General features: G+C 41.2%; 3 protein-coding genes across 9 annotated transcripts in view; 1 reads left to right on the top strand and 2 right to left on the bottom strand.

Moving 5' to 3' along the window:
* Positions 1 to 2,990, bottom strand: part of LOC308620132 (uncharacterized protein) — a 42,199-nt gene extending 39,209 nt beyond the window's left edge. For all 3 annotated transcript variants that reach the window (XR_014016290.1, XR_014016291.1, XM_081239449.1), the window contains exons 1-2: positions 2,923 to 2,990; positions 2,142 to 2,233 (exon numbers count right to left, since the gene is read on the bottom strand). The gene's annotated coding sequence lies outside the window, so the exon portion shown is untranslated. The remainder of the gene's footprint in view (positions 1 to 2,141; positions 2,234 to 2,922) is intronic.
* A 53-nt stretch (positions 2,991 to 3,043) lies between these two features.
* Positions 3,044 to 15,453, top strand: HYLS1 (HYLS1 centriolar and ciliogenesis associated). 3 transcript variants are annotated; one of them, XM_081239447.1, is made up of 4 exons: positions 3,209 to 3,337; positions 7,058 to 7,107; positions 11,882 to 11,999; positions 14,126 to 15,453. In XM_081239447.1, the coding sequence occupies exons 3-4, from the start codon at positions 11,986 to 11,988 to the stop codon at positions 15,051 to 15,053; spliced, it is 942 nt and encodes a 313-aa protein (XP_081095573.1). In that variant the 5' UTR covers positions 3,209 to 3,337; positions 7,058 to 7,107; positions 11,882 to 11,985; the 3' UTR covers positions 15,054 to 15,453. The 3 variants fall into 3 exon arrangements, with proteins under 3 accessions (XP_081095572.1, XP_081095573.1, XP_081095574.1); XM_081239448.1 differs by having other exon boundaries at positions 3,335 to 3,410; XM_081239446.1 differs by lacking the exons at positions 7,058 to 7,107; positions 11,882 to 11,999 and having other exon boundaries at positions 3,044 to 3,337.
* Positions 8,893 to 17,491, bottom strand: PUS3 (pseudouridine synthase 3). 3 transcript variants are annotated; one of them, XM_081239444.1, is made up of 6 exons: positions 17,415 to 17,488; positions 15,988 to 16,116; positions 10,952 to 11,372; positions 10,271 to 10,836; positions 9,537 to 9,727; positions 8,893 to 9,420 (listed from the first exon to the last, which is right to left on the bottom strand). In XM_081239444.1, the coding sequence occupies exons 3-6, from the start codon at positions 11,324 to 11,326 to the stop codon at positions 9,110 to 9,112; spliced, it is 1,443 nt and encodes a 480-aa protein (XP_081095570.1). In that variant the 5' UTR covers positions 11,327 to 11,372; positions 15,988 to 16,116; positions 17,415 to 17,488; the 3' UTR covers positions 8,893 to 9,109. The 3 variants fall into 3 exon arrangements, with proteins under 3 accessions (XP_081095570.1, XP_081095569.1, XP_081095571.1); XM_081239443.1 differs by lacking the exon at positions 15,988 to 16,116 and having other exon boundaries at positions 17,415 to 17,491; XM_081239445.1 differs by lacking the exons at positions 15,988 to 16,116; positions 17,415 to 17,488 and adding an exon at positions 14,368 to 14,444.
* Positions 17,492 to 17,937: the final 446 nt, after the last annotated feature.

Genomic DNA, 17,937 nt, shown 5'->3' with positions numbered 1-17,937 from the left:
CCTTCAATATTATTAAATGTGTCTGAAAAAATCCAAGAACAAAATAATAGGGCTGAACTAATGATTAGTAGTAAAAAAGGAAATGGAAGGAAGAGAGATGAGACTTTACAAGGGAACAAATGACAGAACTTAATGAGATATACGGAGATGAGAAAGAGTAAAAAATGATCATCTCTTGGGCTTCCCTGGTGGCGCAGTGGTTGAGAGTCCGCCTGCTGATGCAGGGGACACGGGTTCGTGCCCCGGTCCGGGAATATCCCACATGCCGCGGAGCGGGTGGGCCCGTGAGCCATGGACGCTGAGCCTGCGCGTCCAGAGCCTGTGTTCCGCAACGGGAGAGGCCACAACAGTGAGAGGCCCGCGTACTGCGCAAAAAAAAAAAAAAAAAAAAAAGATCATCTCTTAAGGGGTGAGAGCATGGGGAAATGATAATACCATCCACCCTTGGAAATCACAAGGGTGAATCCAGAGTGGAAAGATGAGTAATATTTCAGATATGCTGCATTTGGAAAGATGAAAAGAAATTCACGTAGAAATTCTAATATGCAGATAAGATAGATTTCAGAAACTCAGGAGAGAGTAAGGATTAAAATTATAGATTTTGAAATTATCTCACATAAAATGAATAGTGGAAACAAAAAAACTATTAAGCTCTCCAAGGGAGGAAAAAAAAAAAAAGGACCAATCCTTGGAGACCAGCAACAGTTGAAAGGCAGAGGAGAGAGGCAGGAGCAGAAGCAGGACAGGGTAGTCTCCCAGAGTTCAACAAATAAGAGTTTCCAGAAGAGTGCAGGCTGCCTTCTCTTTTCACTCTGTACTCTCCTGAAGATCTCCTTCTCACCTATTCCTTAAACTACCATCCACACACATGCAAATAAAAGATGAGAGAGGTCTACAGTTGAAGGAGTTTGAAAATGCCAACAAAGGGGTGAGGTAAGCAAAGATATCATAAGGAGTGATTAACTTAAACATGAGGATATAACCAGTTGAAAGCAATATTCGAATGCATAAAGATGCTGATGCGTTAATTAAACTAGCTAGGCTGAATCAGGGAAAGCATCTGGAAAAGGATGCATTACTACCGAAAGGTAAGGAAACCATGTTAATCTACGTCACTTAGACACAATCAGCAGAATTCAGATCATGGGAAACTTCACAGAACCAACAACCTGGTTCCTTCAACAAGCAAATTGTAAGGGAAAAATATGGAGGTGGAACTTGTAGAATAAGAGAAGCTCGAAAGAATACGTATCAACCAATCACAACGTGTGAAGTGGACTGGGTCCTGGGTTAAACAAGCACAGTAGAGAAAAAAAAAATTACGAGGCAAGTAGAAAATTAAACTGGATATTTGATGATATTAAGGAAATAGATGAAATATTTTAGCTGTAATAATAATATTGTGGTTACGCTTTTTAAAACTCCTTTATGCTTTCAGAAATCATACTGATATATTTATAGCTTTCAGATGCCTGCTATTTGCTTCAAAGAAACACAAGAGGAGTTATGTAGATAGTGGTATGGGAGCAGCGAGATTCGCCAGGAGTTAATAATTGTTGGGGCTGGCATTGAGTTCACGGAGCTTCATTTTTTCCATATGTTTGAAATTTTCCTTAATATATTTTTTTAAAACATGCAGTTTGGTTTGCAGGAATAGGATTTCCTTCCATATACTGTAGTTTAGATGGTCCTGGTTAAGTTTTCTTGACCTGGGTTCAGTGGATTTCAAGGAACCACGAGGATTATCAAATCAGATCTAGACAAAGCTGGAGGATGAAGTGATCCACCAAAAAACAGGGATTGAGTTGAACACAAGATACCACTTGAAAGATGACGGAAGATAGATCCTTCAAGTTATTGATTAAAGGGTTTCAAAGATAAAATTTTAACATAAAGGACAACAAGAAACTAATGGGGTGTGTGTGTGTGTGTGTGTAAGGAGTTTGTTGAATGAGCAAAGCAGTAGGTAAGAAAAATGACTGTCTGCTCTTGTTTCTAAGACAAATTCAATGCCACTGAAAAAGACATGCAGCTATGAGATGACCAAACCTAAACGTGGGATATTTGTTCATGAGAAAAGAATGTGTGCACTAAAGTCGTGTTAAGACACTGTGGAGATCTAGGGGTCGGGTCATTCAAACCTTCACAAACTACTTCTGTCTTCTTCTCCTTTGTTTATTCCTTCTTCTTTCCTCCAACAAATCCAAAGTGCCTTAGAGGTAGTGCAAAGGCCCTAGGACAAAGGGGTAAGAGTAAGAGGCAATATGAAGTTTGGAGGAAAAGATTACGGATTATTTTCTCCCTCTCTGAATCCTGAATTTAATAGTGTAAATTAAATTTGTCACCTTCCTATTTGTTGTGAGGTGGGGTACAGAACGCTCAGGACGAGGAGGACAAGTTGCTTTAGTTAGGTTGCAGGGCAGTGATGAGGACACTGAGCTGTGAAGACCTCTACTCTTTTTCTTTTCTAGGTCTCACCGCCAGCAACTCCCAAAGCACTAGACCTTTTCCCCCAGGTACGTAAACAAAACAAAACAAATTTAAGGGTAAGATTAGGCGAAGGGAGCAGACGGGGGCATTCCAGGGGAAAACCACAAGCGAGGCCTCTTTCACCCAAGGAAGTGGGAGTTGCGGGAGCAGTTTGACAGTCACGTTGGCAAGGGTTGGAGACACAGCAATGGGTCAAATCAGAGAGCCTCGGAAACCACGGGAAGGACTCTCTGCGGATGCGCGTCCGGAACCTGCGCGTATCAGACTCCAGGAGGCAAGAGGCGGGGCCGGGGGAAGTGGCTCCAACCCGGCTCTGAGAGACGCCCTCCCCGACGTCTCCCAGCCCCGCAGCCGCCGGAGCACGGAAGGGAGGAGACTGGTTCCCCTGAGGTGGACGGAACGTTTAGAACACCTCTCCTCAAATCTAGCTACCTCGCTGTTAACCGAGGCTTGAGAGTCCTCTCCTCCCCTTCGGGGACACCTAAAAGCGACGCCGCGTCGGTTCCGGGTTACGCGCTGGAGCTCAGCGGGTGGCGGCCCTGCCGAATCCGAGCCCGGACTCCCAGGCCTCCTCCCGCCCATAGGGGAGGGCCAAAAGAAAATAGGCACCAATCGGGATGTACACTTGGAAGACGTTCACCCTCTGGGCCAGTAGGAAGGAGGAGGGCGGGGCCAAGGGGGCCGTTCGTTCTTCGGGTTTAAATCTGGGCGGCCGGGGGGTTAACGGCAGCCTGGGCGCGTTGCGGGCCGTGCGCCTGCGCGAGCTGTGGGACGCTAACCGAAACCGGCGGTACTACGCTAGCGGGGTGGTGGGAGTCGGTGCGGCCGTTGGACGTCCGCTGGATCGGTAAGCGGGCAAAGCTGAGAGAGATGGTGCACGGGCTCCCTAGGGCCGCCCGCCCGCCCACAGCTGTGGAGAGGTCAGGTTCTGAGTAGCGCGGCATTGGAGTTTCCCTCCCCTGGCTGCCGGTCTCCCCAGCACGCCGTACAGAGCCTTGACGCTCCCGCCGAGCCCAGGTGTGCGGCCTGCGGAGGCACGTTTGAGCGGCGCTGTGCGTGCCCCCGGCGCGTTCGACCCCTCAAGGTCATGATGTGCACCAGCTGCCGCCCACTGCCAGCCCGGCGCCCGCAGCGGCGAGCACCCTCGTGGTCGCCGCTCCGCGAGGTGGACGGGGCCGAGGGGCCTGTGGGCGGCGGGACCGGTGACCGCGGGGCAGCCGGCTTCCCCGGAGGCTGTGAGCGTCTGAGACGATAACCACGCCCCGGGCCAGCTGGTGCAGTCTCTGGTCTTTGTTGTCGTCGCGAAGGGAGAAAAGTCTTCTCCCCCTCTAGTTTCACCCTTTGTGAACTTCCGGATGTCACAGTGCGAGAAGCTCTTTCCCTAATGAGTTAGGATAGCGTGTAAAATTGAAGAATCCTATAGTCCTGCCCCAGAATGAAGAAAGAAAAACAACTTATTTTTTCTGGTTATAAAAAGTATACAGTCTCAGTATTTGTAGAAATAAATCCAAGCACTGTTAAGTACATATTTAAAAAGGAGGAAAATACTAGAGATTCCATCAGCCACAGATCAAAAATAAAAAATCGGTGTTCATATTTGGGTTTACTTAAGATGTATTCATTATGAGTATATATTTACATGATTGGAAAATGTATTTTTATATAATTGTGTATTTTGAATATAACAAAGTATATTCATTTAAAAAGCAGATTATGCCTTATTTAGTCCCTAATAGTTTAGGAATAAGTGATTTGATCCATGCCAAATGTAGATATGCATTATCATTTTAAAAATATCTTTGTTTGGCTGCGCCGGGTCTTAGTTGTGGCACGCGGGCTCTTCATTGTGGCATGTGAACTCTTAGTTGCGGCCTCTGGGATCTAGTTACCCGACCAGGGCTGGAACCCAGGCCCCCTGCATTGGGTGCGCAGAGTCTTAGCCACTGAACCACCAGGGAAGTCCCTGCATTATCATTTTTAATGGGTGCATGGTATTTCTTGCTATGGCTCTACTATACCACGTATTATTTAACCAATCCCCTAATGATGGACATTTATTTTTCCAATTTCTGCATCAACAGAAAATAGCATGGTAGTGGTTACTTGTACATGTACATGTTTGCGTTCTTGTCCAGTTTATCTCCTTAGAATAATTTCTTGGAAACGTTTTGTGGCTTAGAAATTATGGTACGGGCTTCCCTGGTGGCGCAGTGGTTGAGAATCCGCCTGCCGATGCAGGGGACACGGGTTCGTGCCCCGGTCCGGGAAGATCCCACATGCCGCGGAGCAGCGGCTGGGCCCGTGAGCCATGGCCGCTGAGCCTGTGCGTCCGGAGCCTGTGCTCCACAACGGGAGAGGCCACAGCAGTGAGAGGCCCGCATACCACAAAAAAATAAAAAAAAGAAAGAAAGAAATTATGGTACATTTAAAATTCTGATTCATAATGCCAAAGTTCCCTCTAGAAAAATTGTCATCTCCCCTCTGCACCCTCCCCCAACACACAGTACACAGTGTAAGAGTACTTATTTCTCCACACTCCAGCCAGCACTGGGTACTGAAGAGTCTTACCAATCTAGAAGCATAGCTTAATGTTTTTATTTGCATTATTAATGAGATGAAACATCTTTTTCTATGTTTATTACTCATTATTTCTTCAGTAAATCATCTGTCTTTTCCCTATTCTGCTGGTGTTTGTACCTTTTAATAGCTTTCTAATAGGAATTTGAATTAGTGATTTTGAACCTGTTACAGTATTTCCACTAGTTTGTTGTCTCTTTGGATTATGGTTGTCTTTTTCAGGGTGTTTTGTTTTCTTTTGTTCTAATGCTTTTGTTCTTGAAGCTGCATGCTTTCCTTCCGAGAGGTAGAGAAATTTGTTCTAAATCTGCAATAGCCTCCCAGCAAAGTTTAGAATCTAACTAGTGATCCAGCCCCGCTATTCCAATTTAAAATCCTTCCCTTCCACCCTCAAAATCCTTTCACTTGCAACTCGGTAAACATGGGACACTGAATTGCTTAAGATTTTGACCAGAAGGTACTGTTGGGTATTTTGGTCAATATCATCTGTATTTATCTACAAAATACAAGCTGTGCTAGCTTCTATGTGAAAGTTTCCCCCTAAGTAAGGAGAAAGGATTATCAGGTCTTTATATTAAAAAGAAAGAGAAAAAACTGACAGCTACTTGTGGACCTTATTAAATTTTATATTTTATTATTTGCAAGCACCTATCTTCTTCATACATTCGAGAAAGAAAAAGTGTGCAATAATTTAACTGCAAAGAAAACATGTTAATCGTAGTATAGTATACTACACATGCCATAAAAAAAAAAAACTCTTTGGGCTTTAGTATTGGAATTCTTCCAGCCCATTCCAGCCCAGACTCCTGTCCCATTTCTGTCCCTACTTTCCTCTGTTCTGTGTTTATCTTTTTAGTAGGTAGTTTTGTATCGCATGAACATTGAAATGAATGGTGTAATACTTCTCACAAAGCACCATTTTATTTATATATATAATATATATCATATATTACATGTATATATTACATATGTAATATATATAAACATATATATATATAATCTCATTTAAACTTCACAACCTGTTGAAATAATTCCTTCCATTTTTCCAGTGAAGAAAGAAAAACCTAAGCCCTACTTTACTCCTCACATTCATTTAGTCCCTACTATCGGTCTGACTCTGGAATTTATACAACGTATTATACAATACACATAAATGAAGTAATTCTTCAAAGTTACATTTTGTGACTTCTGATTTGCTTCATCTATGATGATTGTTCTGAGTTTTTCTGTGGTAACTACCAAAAGTAATGTCATTAGATCCTTATTCTTCTAGATTTGATAACATAACCTAGTTAACCTTGAAAGGATTTCACTTAAGATCAAAGACCCTGGAATTCCCTGGTGGGGCAGTGGTTAAGGACATGGGTTCGATCCCTGGTCCAGGAAGATCCTGCATGCCGCAGAGCAACTAAGCCCGTGTGCCGCAACTACTGAGCCCGGAAGCCACAGCAACTGAGCCCACGCGCCTAGAGCCCGTGCTCCACAACAAGAGAAGCCACCACAGTAAGAAGTACACGCACTGCAACGAAGAGTAGCCCCCACTTGCTGCAGCTAGAGAAAGCCTGCATGCAGCAATGAAGACCCAATGCAGCCAAAAATAAATTAATTAATTAAAAAAAAGATCAAAGACCCTGATCCTCTCTTTTGTTTCTATAGAATCTGCTAAGCATGGCTTTTTTTTTTTTTTTTTTTTTTTTTTTTTGCGGTACGCAGGCCTCTCACTGTTGTGGCCTCTCCCATTGTGGAGCACAGGCTCCGGACGTGCAGGCTCAGCGGCCATGGCTCATGCGCCCAGCCGCTCAGTGGCATGTGGGATCTTCCTGGACCGAGGCACGAACCCGTGTCCCCTGCATCGGCAGGACTCTCAACCACTGCGCCACCAGGGAAGCCCTAAGCATGGCTTTTTAGTTAGTGCTTTTTGTCCCATGTATCATTACTTTATAGTTGACTCTTTTTTTTGAGTGATTCCCTAAACTCTGTTCTTTTCTAGGTTTTTCTTTGACTTGAAAACTAATGCCAGTGAAAGTACATTGAAATAAGGTAGGAACCTGAAAAAAATAAAATGCTTTGGTTTGTCTTTACATGTTTAAGTGGGGATATTTTGCTATGCTCAGTGATCACGCTATCCTTACATCAAAATTAAAGGAGAAAGCGGTCATATTTTAAGGACATTTAGGGTATTATGAAATGTTGGCAGATCAAGTCCCAAAAACTGATGACGTGATTCAAACTCCAGAAGACCTGGATCGTACAATTGGCAATTTAGAAAAACTCTTACTTTGTCCAGCTATTTCCCCATCTGTAAAATGGGGCTCTTTTCTGGTTCCTACTCTGCTAGAATGTAAAAGCTATTGTGTCTTCTTGCTCTTCAAAACTACAGGGTCACTTCACTTCCTTATACTATTTTATTTCCTAAACTTGGAACTCTTTCAGTGAAGTCTTCTTTCTGTGGCCCATCCACTACTGAGCATCGGTGTACTATTTCTCCGTTAGTATTGTTTCTAATTGTCCCATCTATTATTATATTTTACCTAGCAGCTTGAGGGTATAAATCATATTTGTATACCTGGAATTTTGAATATAGGTAGGAACAAACCAATTATTTGTTGGCGGGTAAATAAAACTTTGGATCTTATATAGTATATAGTATTATATCATAAATGTGGACTAGCAATACACTCTGCTGTGATGAAAATTGTTACTATTGAGGCAGAAGGTCTGAGTTCATTTACTTTGATGTTTACTGTTTTAATTGCTATAAAGGATAATGTATTATTTAAGAGAACTTTAAACTCTTCTGAATGAATATTGGTGTTTATAAGTCATATTTTGAGGGTTACTTATCAACTTTGAGAACAAGCAAAGCCCCACCTCATTTTCCTGTCCTAGTGTGTGTCTCCAGGATGTGCTTAAATCTGAAATGTAGGAGTTATCCTGAAAGGTCCCTGCTTTGAACCTGACACTCACTCAACCACGAAGTCCTGTTGCTTCTCCTTTCTTAATCTCAAATTCACCTACTTGTCTCCGTTCCCCTTTCTGCAAATCTAGTCTAGGCCGTCATCATCTATTTCCTTGATTGCTCCAACAGCCTCTTAATTGGTCCCACTGTCTTGCCGTCTTGCAATGCACAGTAAAACCAGAGCAATATTTTTCCTACACAATTCTGGCTCTTAATTTTTTTTTTCCAGTGGCCTCTCAAGATAAAATTTAAGCTTTTTTAGGAAGGCCTACAAGGCTCTAAAACATGACCCTTGCTTACCTTTCCTAACTGCTGTTGTCACTCTGAAGCCGTACTACTGTATTTACAGTTACCTGAATGCAAATGCTGTAACCTTTAACCTTTCATACAGCTGCGTCTTCTGCCTTAAAACACAACTAAAGCTCTGCTACTTTATCCCCACTTTAATTGACTCCCACTTGTTCTGCAAGATTTAGCTTGCATGTCTCCTCTTTATAAGAGCTTTCCTTAAACCACTAGGCCAGGGATTGGTAAACTGCATGGCCTGTTTTTATATGGCCCGTGGGCTAAGAGTTTTTTCTGCACGTGTAAAATGTTAAAAAAAAAAAAAAAAAAAAGGACTATGCAACAGAGACAATTTGTGGCTCACACAGCGCTAGACTGATAAGCTTCATAAGAGATGCTGTGCCTTACCCACTTGGGTCATTTTCAGGTATCTTGTCTGGCACTAAACCAGTTAATCAAATATATAACTTACTAAATTTTGTATTTTTAATTTTTGACACTTGGGCAAAGCTCTTTATGAGAATTCAGATGAGTAGTAAATATCTCATTTGCTTTTAAAAACGACAGCACAACAAATCAGATACTTGCAGGATCTGGTTTTAATGAATTTGAACACAAGGCACAGGTTTCCAGGTGTATGTAAATATATGTCCATTTTAGAATTACTTTTTGCTTCTTCCATCTCTAATTCTCTTGGACAGGAATGAAAGAATGTTTAAATTCTCTCTTATTCAAGCAAGAACTTCTTTAGCCTAATGGTTTTTTGCTGCCTCCTAGATCTTGGTGAGTTCTCTATGGTTAAATGATGCTTTTAATTTCTGTATCAACACAAACTCTCTTTGTTGGTTTCTCCAAAATAGTATTTTCTTCCTCTAGTGTGTCATTACAGTCCCTTTTGGCTTTTGTTTCTTCGTCATGGAATAAATGTGGGTGCTCAATGCGTCCCCTACGTACAAAATGCTGGATCCGGGATTCTAATCCTTGGCACTTAGGACGATCCATTAGGGCCTTATAAGTGCGCATTTTCACTCCTTCTACAAAGGCACTGGTCTGCTTTATGATAGAGGGCTTAACATTTCTCCATTCTATCACTCCATCCACCTTTGGTCCTATAATGTATACAATCAAGCATTACATGGATACTTTACCACAGTAGAATCACCTCCAAACTTTATGTGAATCTCCCTCCCCCATAACCCTGTATAACTTTGGTTCCCTGTCATACCTGTCCTACAGGGTACCGCAACAGAGTCCAGTCCTTGTAGCATACTATACAACATCTGAGTTTTAACAGCATGATTAGCCCATAGTTGCTGAAGGTGGGTAACATTGAACTCCTGAACTTCCCGGTCATAGATCCACTTAATATTTTCAAACTTACAGTCATACAAGACTAAAGGAAATTCTACAGCCATACTAGAGAGAAAGAGAGAAGAAACAGAGTATGAGAATACACAGCAGCCATCCAACAATTCTTAAAAAACAGGATTAGTTGGGTTAAAAGGAGGGGGAAAACTTTGTCAATATTGAGTATCTAATAGTTAAGAAAATAAAACACCATCCCTAACCTTGAACAACTTTATAATTAAAAAAAGAAAAGGCAGCAAACCGTGGACCAACTAGTTAGGCTTGGTCTACATTAAATTTCAGTGGTAACAAGTCACCTAGAAGTGAGCTGACTCGGCCCCACCATAATGCTATAAAATTATTTAAGGGGCCTGGTCCAAACACCGGTTTCTTACTAAAGGGACAGAACAGTAACAGAAGAAAATTAAACGATACCACTCCCTGCTACATGTTCATAACATTCTACAAGTTAAGAGTAAAAGCTTCATGAAGGCAGAATCAGAGACTTAGTTATATAATATATTTTAAAATATATTCTTCCATATCTCAGGGCAATAGCTGTTTTATTTTGGGGGTCTGGGTGCTTCCTTGTTTCATTTTTTTAAAACTTACCTGTATTGAGGCTTCTGGGGATTTTTCTCTATGTTCAGCAGCTCATCAATAACCTCTGGCTTCTCCATTCCTTGGCCAATCAGAAAAAGGATAGCCATCATACAGCGGACTTGATGGTAAAGGAACGCCTGGCCAATCACTTCAAACTGACATAACTGAAAGGGTTCTTGCCATCTCTCCTCAGCCAGGCTCTGGCCTACTAGCTGCACTTGAGCAGACAGAATAGTCCTCTGAAAATTAATCACCCCGTTGGCTACATCCATTTTACATAAGTTCCTAAAATCATGTGTGCCCACGTACTTCTGAGCTGCATTGTTCATGGTTACAATGTCTAAGTCAGCACAAGGGAAGAAATAGCGGTAGGTCCTCTCAAGACAGCTGAACCTAGCACTGAAGCTAGGTTCTACGGGAGCCCAGGCCAGTACACGGATGTCTGGAGGGAGCACCCGATTGAGAATGTGGGTATAACGGATCTCTACAGCCGCATCATTGACTTCATCTTTTAAATTAAAATCCTCTGAATCCCTGCCCTTTGGAAAGTGAGAACGTAGGTCAAGAGAAATCACCTGTGGAATTAGAGAAAGATATTGTTTTACAGATACAAATAATCTGAACCCTCAGTATGTACACCTAGAATATATTGGTATTGCTCGCTTTGTGGAACAGTACAATGGCCCTTACCTGTCCAAAGGCACTAACTCCTTTGTCTGTTCGCCCACACCGGTGATAGTTGGATGTCTGTCTGTTTTCTACTAGTCGAGTCTTGGTTAGAGCCTCAAACAGTTTCTCTTCTATTGTATTGTTTGTGTTTTCCTGACTGGCAAAGCCCTGATATCCCCAGCCCAGATAGGCTATCTTTAGGGCTACGTGTCTTCGGCCGTGAGCGCTGAAATCAAATGCACGCTTAGCTTTTACAGCTCCTGAAGAATTTTCTCTAACGTTTGAGTCCTTGTTGTTGGCCTGTTCTTTTTTAAGTCTCTGTACCTCCTGCTCCAGTTCTTGCACTCTTTTTAGGAGTTTCTCAGTCTGGATTCTTTCTATGTCATTTTCAGCCATGATAAGACAACCTCAGGAATAAACAAATCATAGAGATCCACCCTATCTGAAAAGAGAGTAAAGAGGTACAATTTTAGTGCTGATTGCTTTGGTGATATCAATATCATTCCATTATGTTCAAATAGTATCTAAGATTTAATCTGATGCCTAAAGGATATGGACTTTTGATTCTGCCCAGGGATATAAGCATTAGCTTTATTATGGGTTGATCATCCAGCTATTATTCTTTTCCATCCTGTCTGGCCAATTCACAGTGGAAAGGGAAAGTAGCATCAAAAACATTCAGCTAGCATTGTTAAGAGTAGTCAGAATTTACGGAATATGTAGATTTCATTTCTCTCTTCTTCATGAGCTGAGATGACTGAGGACGGATGTTATAGATATTTTTTTCCCTAAAACATTTCCTTTTGACTTCTCATTATATTTGTCCCATCTTTCCAATCATAAGATCTGTTTATATGGAATATTTATGTCTACTCCAAGTTTCTATTGCTTTCCAATATTTCAGGTAAAATTAGTGGCTTGTATGTTCTAATACTCAGTTCCCTCTTAAAGGTGGTACAATAAGAGCTGGCTTGATGGAAGAAACTTGTCAGTGATTGTACTTCATATTGGAAGTAGAATCTGGAGTCAAGATTTTCCTACTTTAAGCAGTTTTGATGGCAGAAAGAAGGTAATTAAGCATCAAGATCTTTAAGTCAAATTTAATGCATGTCCTGATAAAAGATATCTGTACCTCTAGCAGTTAAAAGTTACTCTAGATAATATAATTTAGATACCAGTGTTGAAATTCCTGGCATATTGCAATAATCTGAGGACAACTGTACTATATAATACTGGGACAGTACTAGACAATCTTTGACTGATGGTTACTTTAGTTAAAGAATATCATCTCCACATCTGTTCTAAGGCTGACTAGGTTATCTAAGTCTAGGTAGCTCATTTAGTTTTTTGCTCTTTTGAGTCTCTGTATCTATGATAGATGAAAAGTTTAAATGTAAAAAATGAAACTATAAAAGTGCTAGAAGAAAACATGAGATAACTTTCTTATAATCTTGTTGAAGTAGGAAAGGCATTTATAAGTAAGGCACTGTAGAAACCCAGAAACTGTAGAAAACCAAAAAAATGTGACTACCTAAAAATATGTTTCTACCAGCAAAAAGTCAGAAGGTAAATAACAAACTGTCAAGAAAAATGTAAAGATGGTATGTATTCCATGAATATATAAATCAGTTTTAATATAAAGATCAACAAGAAAATAATCCAACAACCTGAGAGGTAAATGGAAACAAGCATTTCATACAAAAGGGAGAAAAAGCTTGTAAATGTATGAAAAGATGCTGAAATTTACTCAATTTAAATAAATGCCAATTTATATGAGAAGTATTTTCTTTACCAAACTGACTGCAAAGAGGAGAGGGTTTGATAGTATACCACCTTGGAGAGAGGAAGGAGAAACAAGATCTGGAATACACACTCAGTACAACTTATTTAGAGGGCATCTAGCAACAGCTATCAAAATTGAGCACATACATACCTTTTGACCCACCTATTCCATTTCTAGAAATTTAACGTACACATATGCTTGCACAAGTATGTAAAAACTTACAAGATATTTGTTGTAACATTCGTTTTTAAGAACAAAAGACTAAGTCTAAAATCAGTCAGGGACAGGATGAATAAATTATGGTACATCCATACACTGGAATTCCATGTACCTTTAAACAAAATGAAGTATGTCTACATGTACTGAAACAGCTGGATCACCAAGACTATCTTTAAGGTTCAGAAGAGTTGTATAATATGTTCCTTTGTGGTATAAAAGTGCATATGAATATGGAAAATTACTGGAGAAATTATAAGAAGCTGCCTTTGAGAGTGAAACTTGGTTTGGGTGGTGTGAGGTGGGGAGTCCTTGCTTTAAACTACATGTATATGTATTAGTTTTTCAGCTTAAGAAGAAAAATAGTAGAGACACAGGAAATACTGGGCAGTAGATACCTATTCTAGATCCAGTCAGGAAACTGGCACTGGGTATTTGACGGGTTGGTCTGGGTACTAAAAGTTAATTCAGTGACAGGCTGTTGGGAAGAACATAGTTAGCTTGGCAGCTGAAGACGTGTTATTTCTTAAACAAAAGGAGTGTCTGCATGTATATAACTGCTTTTGTGATGGTTTTTTGAATTAAATCACTCTCATGGTTAAAAGCAAGGACTCTGAATCCAGATTGCCTGAGTTAGAATTCCAGCTCCACCACTTACTAGCTGTGTAACCTTGGGCTGTTTGATCTCTCAATGCCTCATGTTACTCATCTGTGAAAAGGGGATACTAAGAGTACCTATCCCACAGTTGTGAAGATTACGCGAACTTAATAAATGTGAAGCACGAAAAACAGTGCTGGATACATAAAGTGTCCCTCTAAGTACAAGTTACATAATGTACATTAAGTATTGTGCCCCATATCATTAGTCTCTTGAGCTTTTCTCATGCCTGAACTTGCCTATCCTAGGAGCTACTAAAGATGGCAAGACTACCAGGCAGTAAAAGTGGGAGTGAACAAGAAGAGAGTGGAAATGAAAGCGGTTAATAAATTCTCGAGTTGAGTTAATGCCCCTCCAAAGTGCTCCCATACTGCCCGTACTAATCTGTATTTTACTATATACTTAACTGTTCTACTTATGACTGCCTTAGCCATTCTTTCTCCATTTCACTGCTATAAAATAGTACGTAAGAAGGGAATGAATGATTTTGGGGCTGGAAATTTATTACTGGAAAACTGATCGGTGTTTTCTCTTGCAGAAGGTCCTACAGTGTAGGGGAAGCAGTGGAGGAACTTATGGGACCTGATGGACAAAAATGGGCCAATATGGATCCAGAAGAACGAATGTTAGCAGCTGCTACAGCTTTTACCTATATCTGTGCAGGGCAGGGTGAGGGAGATGTCAGGAGAGCAGCCCAGTCCATCCCATATGATCCCTACAGTAAAGCCTCAGTCACCCCAGGAAAGCGACCTGCTCTTCCTGTGCAATTGCATTACCCACATATAGAAAGCAATGCCTCTTCAGAAGCAGTCTCAGAGGCCTCCCAAAGACTCCGAAAGCCCGTGATGAAGAGAAAGGTGCTGCGTCGAAAGCCAGGTGGGGAAGTATTAGTGACAGATGAGTCGATCATCAGTGAATCAGAGTCTGGTACAGAAAGTGACATGGATGTCTGGGACTTAAGACAAAGGCTGATGAATCTGCAGTTCCAGGATGACAGGGAATCTCCAGTTGATATTTCACAAAAATTTAGTCTACCACGTGAATACCAAGGAATTTCTCAAGATCAGCTCATCTGCTGTCTACGAAGAGAAGAAATGGGCCCTCCAGCTTATGAACAAGACCTGATCGTTGCCAGCCGACCCAAGTCCTTTATTCTCCCAAGGCTGGACCAGTTGAGCCGAAACCGGGGCAAGGTAGACCGGGTAGCCCGCTATTTTGAGTATAAACGAGACTGGGACTCGATGCGGTTACCTGGTGAAGATCAGAGGAAGGAATTACGCTGGGGTGTCCGAGAGCAGATGCTTTGTCGTGCAGAACACCAATCCAAGCCTCAGCACATATATGTTCCAAACAATTACCTAGTACCAACGGAGAAGAAACGATCTGCCCTTCGTTGGGGTGTTCGTTGTGACCTTGCAAATGGTGTGATGCCCAAGAAGCTTCCCTTCCCTTTTTCTCCTTCTTAAGTCTTTTTTTTTTTTAAACCGGTCTCTCCTTTCACAGCATTGTTTGGGATAACCTGGTTCTTAACCTCTCTCCTTTTACTTAAATACAAACAACTAACTCAGAAGACCATGGAACACAAGAGTAAGGACTTCACCCATCACTGGTCCTTCCTAGGTGTATGTCACATTGGTATCGGATACCACTTAACTTCCAAATTACCACTCATATCTAGCAATTGCAAGAGGAATCATGCCAGAAAAAGAAAAACAGACCTGGTCTTTTTATTTTGTCAGACTAGTAAGCAAAGCCAGCACTATTTCTGTTTTATAAACTTGTTACCTTTGGCTAGTGTGAGTTGCTGTTTTTATGAGTGTGTTTTTAAAGTTGCTGGGCAGTAAGCAACTGCCCCAAATTAAAGAATTTTGGCAATTTGTGAATTTGACCTTATTTTTACTTAAATACTTCCCAAAGATGATCTCAAACCTAGGTTATGATTCTGCTTCCAATCATACTCCCCATCATACTCTCACCACCTAAATAATGAGAGCCAAAGGGAATGAACAAAAACCTGCCCTTTACACACAATCCTAAAGGAGGAAAGGTAACAGCATAGATAACCTTCGTTACTAAAGGAATATAGTAAATCCAGCTAACTGTTTTAATAATTTTTAATAGATGCTCAGTAACAGCACTGTGTGACATGCAAGATTCTAACCCAAGTTTTGTTTCAGAATTATTTCAGCAATATATTGCCCTCCATTTGTTACTTCTAGAATGCCATAGTTTTTATAATTTGCCACTAAGATTTTCTTAGAAATTATGCCTGTCACTTGAAGGCTATTCCCACTCTGCAACAGAACTTCAAACTCCTAGCAGCTGGAACCAGATGGAGAGATAATAACCAAAATGAATCTGGTCTATTAGGGTACAGACCAAATCACTAATTTAGCTCACCTGAACTTGGATCTATTTGTTCCTGATGCTTCTGGCCCAAAAACACCTAAAATCTGGAGGTTGTCAGTTTTAGCATTTAAGCCAGAACAGTGACAGCAGAAACAGCTTGCTTGTTCTAGGAAAAAACAGCTGTGTAACAAAAATGAATGACCTTGACCATTACTATCTGCTAAAATACATTTTCTCCGTAATATTTACGCGACATCATTCATTCATTCACTCACCCAGTTCCGTTGTTAGGCATTCATCAGGGAAAGTAAGAATCAGTGACTCAAAGATATATGTAGGTAGGATATACATTCACTGCAAATACGTAAAAACTGCAAACTACCCAACAACAGTGAAGTAATTAAACGTTAGACTATTAGTCACTGGAAATCTATGGTAAGCTAATAGAAAAATGCAAATTAGGTCAAACAAGTTGCAAACTGCACCGTACAATCTCAGTCATACTGCACACGCAAGGCACAAGGAAAGATCAACACACCTAACTCTAGGTGGTGGGATTAAAGGTAGTTTTTATTTAAACCTCTCTTTTTTAAAAGTTAAAAGCCACATGGCACTTTTTACATACAAATTACAGCAAAACCATGATTTACATCTTCATATCTCAAAGCCCAATATTACCGGATCAAAAAATTTCCGAAGTGATTATCTAGTTCAACCCCTTATATAACCGAAAAACTAGTCCAAAGGGGTTAAGCGAGTAATAAGACATTTTGGGGAAAAGAGGACTCCTGACGGGTGAAGCACAGTGGTTCCCAAACAGCCATGTAATACCTGGAGGGGGGCCACCAAATTACCACAAAGGAATTTCGTGCGTGCGCTAAGCATTGACTGTAAATATTAAAACAGCCGTCGCTAGACTTTCGATGTATTTTTTGAAGTTAAAACGGTTTAGTCTCGAAAATATTAGTAACCAGTGGAAGTAGTAGGAAGAGCATTCCCCATAATAAACTTTTAAACCAAAGAAGGAAGCAGGGGTAACAGCCAAAGGATTAGGAAACACGCACTATGATCACTAATACTGGAAAGTAATCCCCCAATTTGAAAATCGTTGCCACGCCTGCCCACCCCACATACTACTGGGATCCCGACCTCTACGAATATTTCGTTTTATGAGCAAACAAAATTCTAACTGAGGCATAAGAGATTACACTCCGCAGTCCCAGGGCCCTCAAGGAATCGAATTAAAGAAGCTCCTACTGCTGCACGTTTCTGACAAGTGCTCCGAGAAGCACCAGACACAAAAACACGGTCTTTAGCGAGTTCCCATTTCCATGCTCTAAAGAGCGCTTTCCTGAAAAGGTCAAGGTATGGGAACAGGGGCTTAGAGGGAAAGAGAGAAACGTCCATCTGTTTGTCCATCTGTCCGTTCCCCTTTGAAGAACCCAGAAAATAACCCACCCCAAAACCCCCACATTTACCTTCCGGTCGTCGGCCACGCAGCTTTTCTCGAGACAGGAAGCTGTCCCTTTGCGTCTTCTACGCGCGTGTCCGGGGCCTCATGGGAAATGTAGTCCATCTTCATGGGAAATGTAGTTCTAAGAGCCGGGAGTGCAGGCTTGACGCTAAAATCTGCCTAATGTTTTCTAATCTAGTCACCATTTGTCCACCTCCAACAAGGCAGAATCTGGGTCCTGCGGTAGAACAAGAATAAAAGGATAATTTCTAGTGCGCTAAAATAATAGAAAACTAAATTAAAGAACTTGGTCTGATTTTATTCGTACTTAAATTACTAGAAAGTTATCATTGAGAGTCAAAAACATTTACAATTAGAATCCACATGGAAAGGCTGAAAAGGAATGTGATAATCTCAAAACAGACGACTGAGGTGTCCGAGAGTGACCGAACAGGGATGGGGAGTCTTGCTTCAGCACCACGGAGAGATCATAACTAGGTTTTGTTTGCGCGTTTTTTCTAGAGATGCTGATCGAAACCGCAAGATTC

Source organism: Mesoplodon bidens (genome assembly GCF_964165515.1).
Source record: "Mesoplodon bidens genome assembly, chromosome: 7".
NCBI classification, from domain to species: domain Eukaryota; kingdom Metazoa; phylum Chordata; class Mammalia; order Artiodactyla; family Ziphiidae; genus Mesoplodon; species Mesoplodon bidens.
Note: the sequence above shows the minus strand (reverse complement) of the source record. Positions and strands in the feature narration are given on the sequence as shown.

What these genes read in the sequence shown, in the direction of transcription:
- HYLS1 (XM_081239446.1), top strand. Translation starts at nt 3,108, where the DNA reads ATGTACACTTGGAAGACGTTCACCCTCTGGGCCAGTAGGAAGGAGGAG. An exon ending in GTTGGACGTCCGCTGGATCG is followed by an intron (nt 3,338 to 14,125) that starts GTAAGCGGGCAA and finishes TTTCTCTTGCAG; the next exon opens with AAGGTCCTACAGTGTAGGGG.
- PUS3 (XM_081239443.1), bottom strand. Translation starts at nt 11,326, where the DNA reads ATGGCTGAAAATGACATAGAAAGAATCCAGACTGAGAAACTCCTAAAA. An exon ending in GAGTTAGTGCCTTTGGACAG is followed by an intron (nt 10,837 to 10,951) that starts GTAAGGGCCATT and finishes CTAATTCCACAG; the next exon opens with GTGATTTCTCTTGACCTACG. An exon ending in CCCCAGAAGCCTCAATACAG is followed by an intron (nt 9,728 to 10,270) that starts GTAAGTTTTAAA and finishes CTTTCTCTCTAG; the next exon opens with TATGGCTGTAGAATTTCCTT.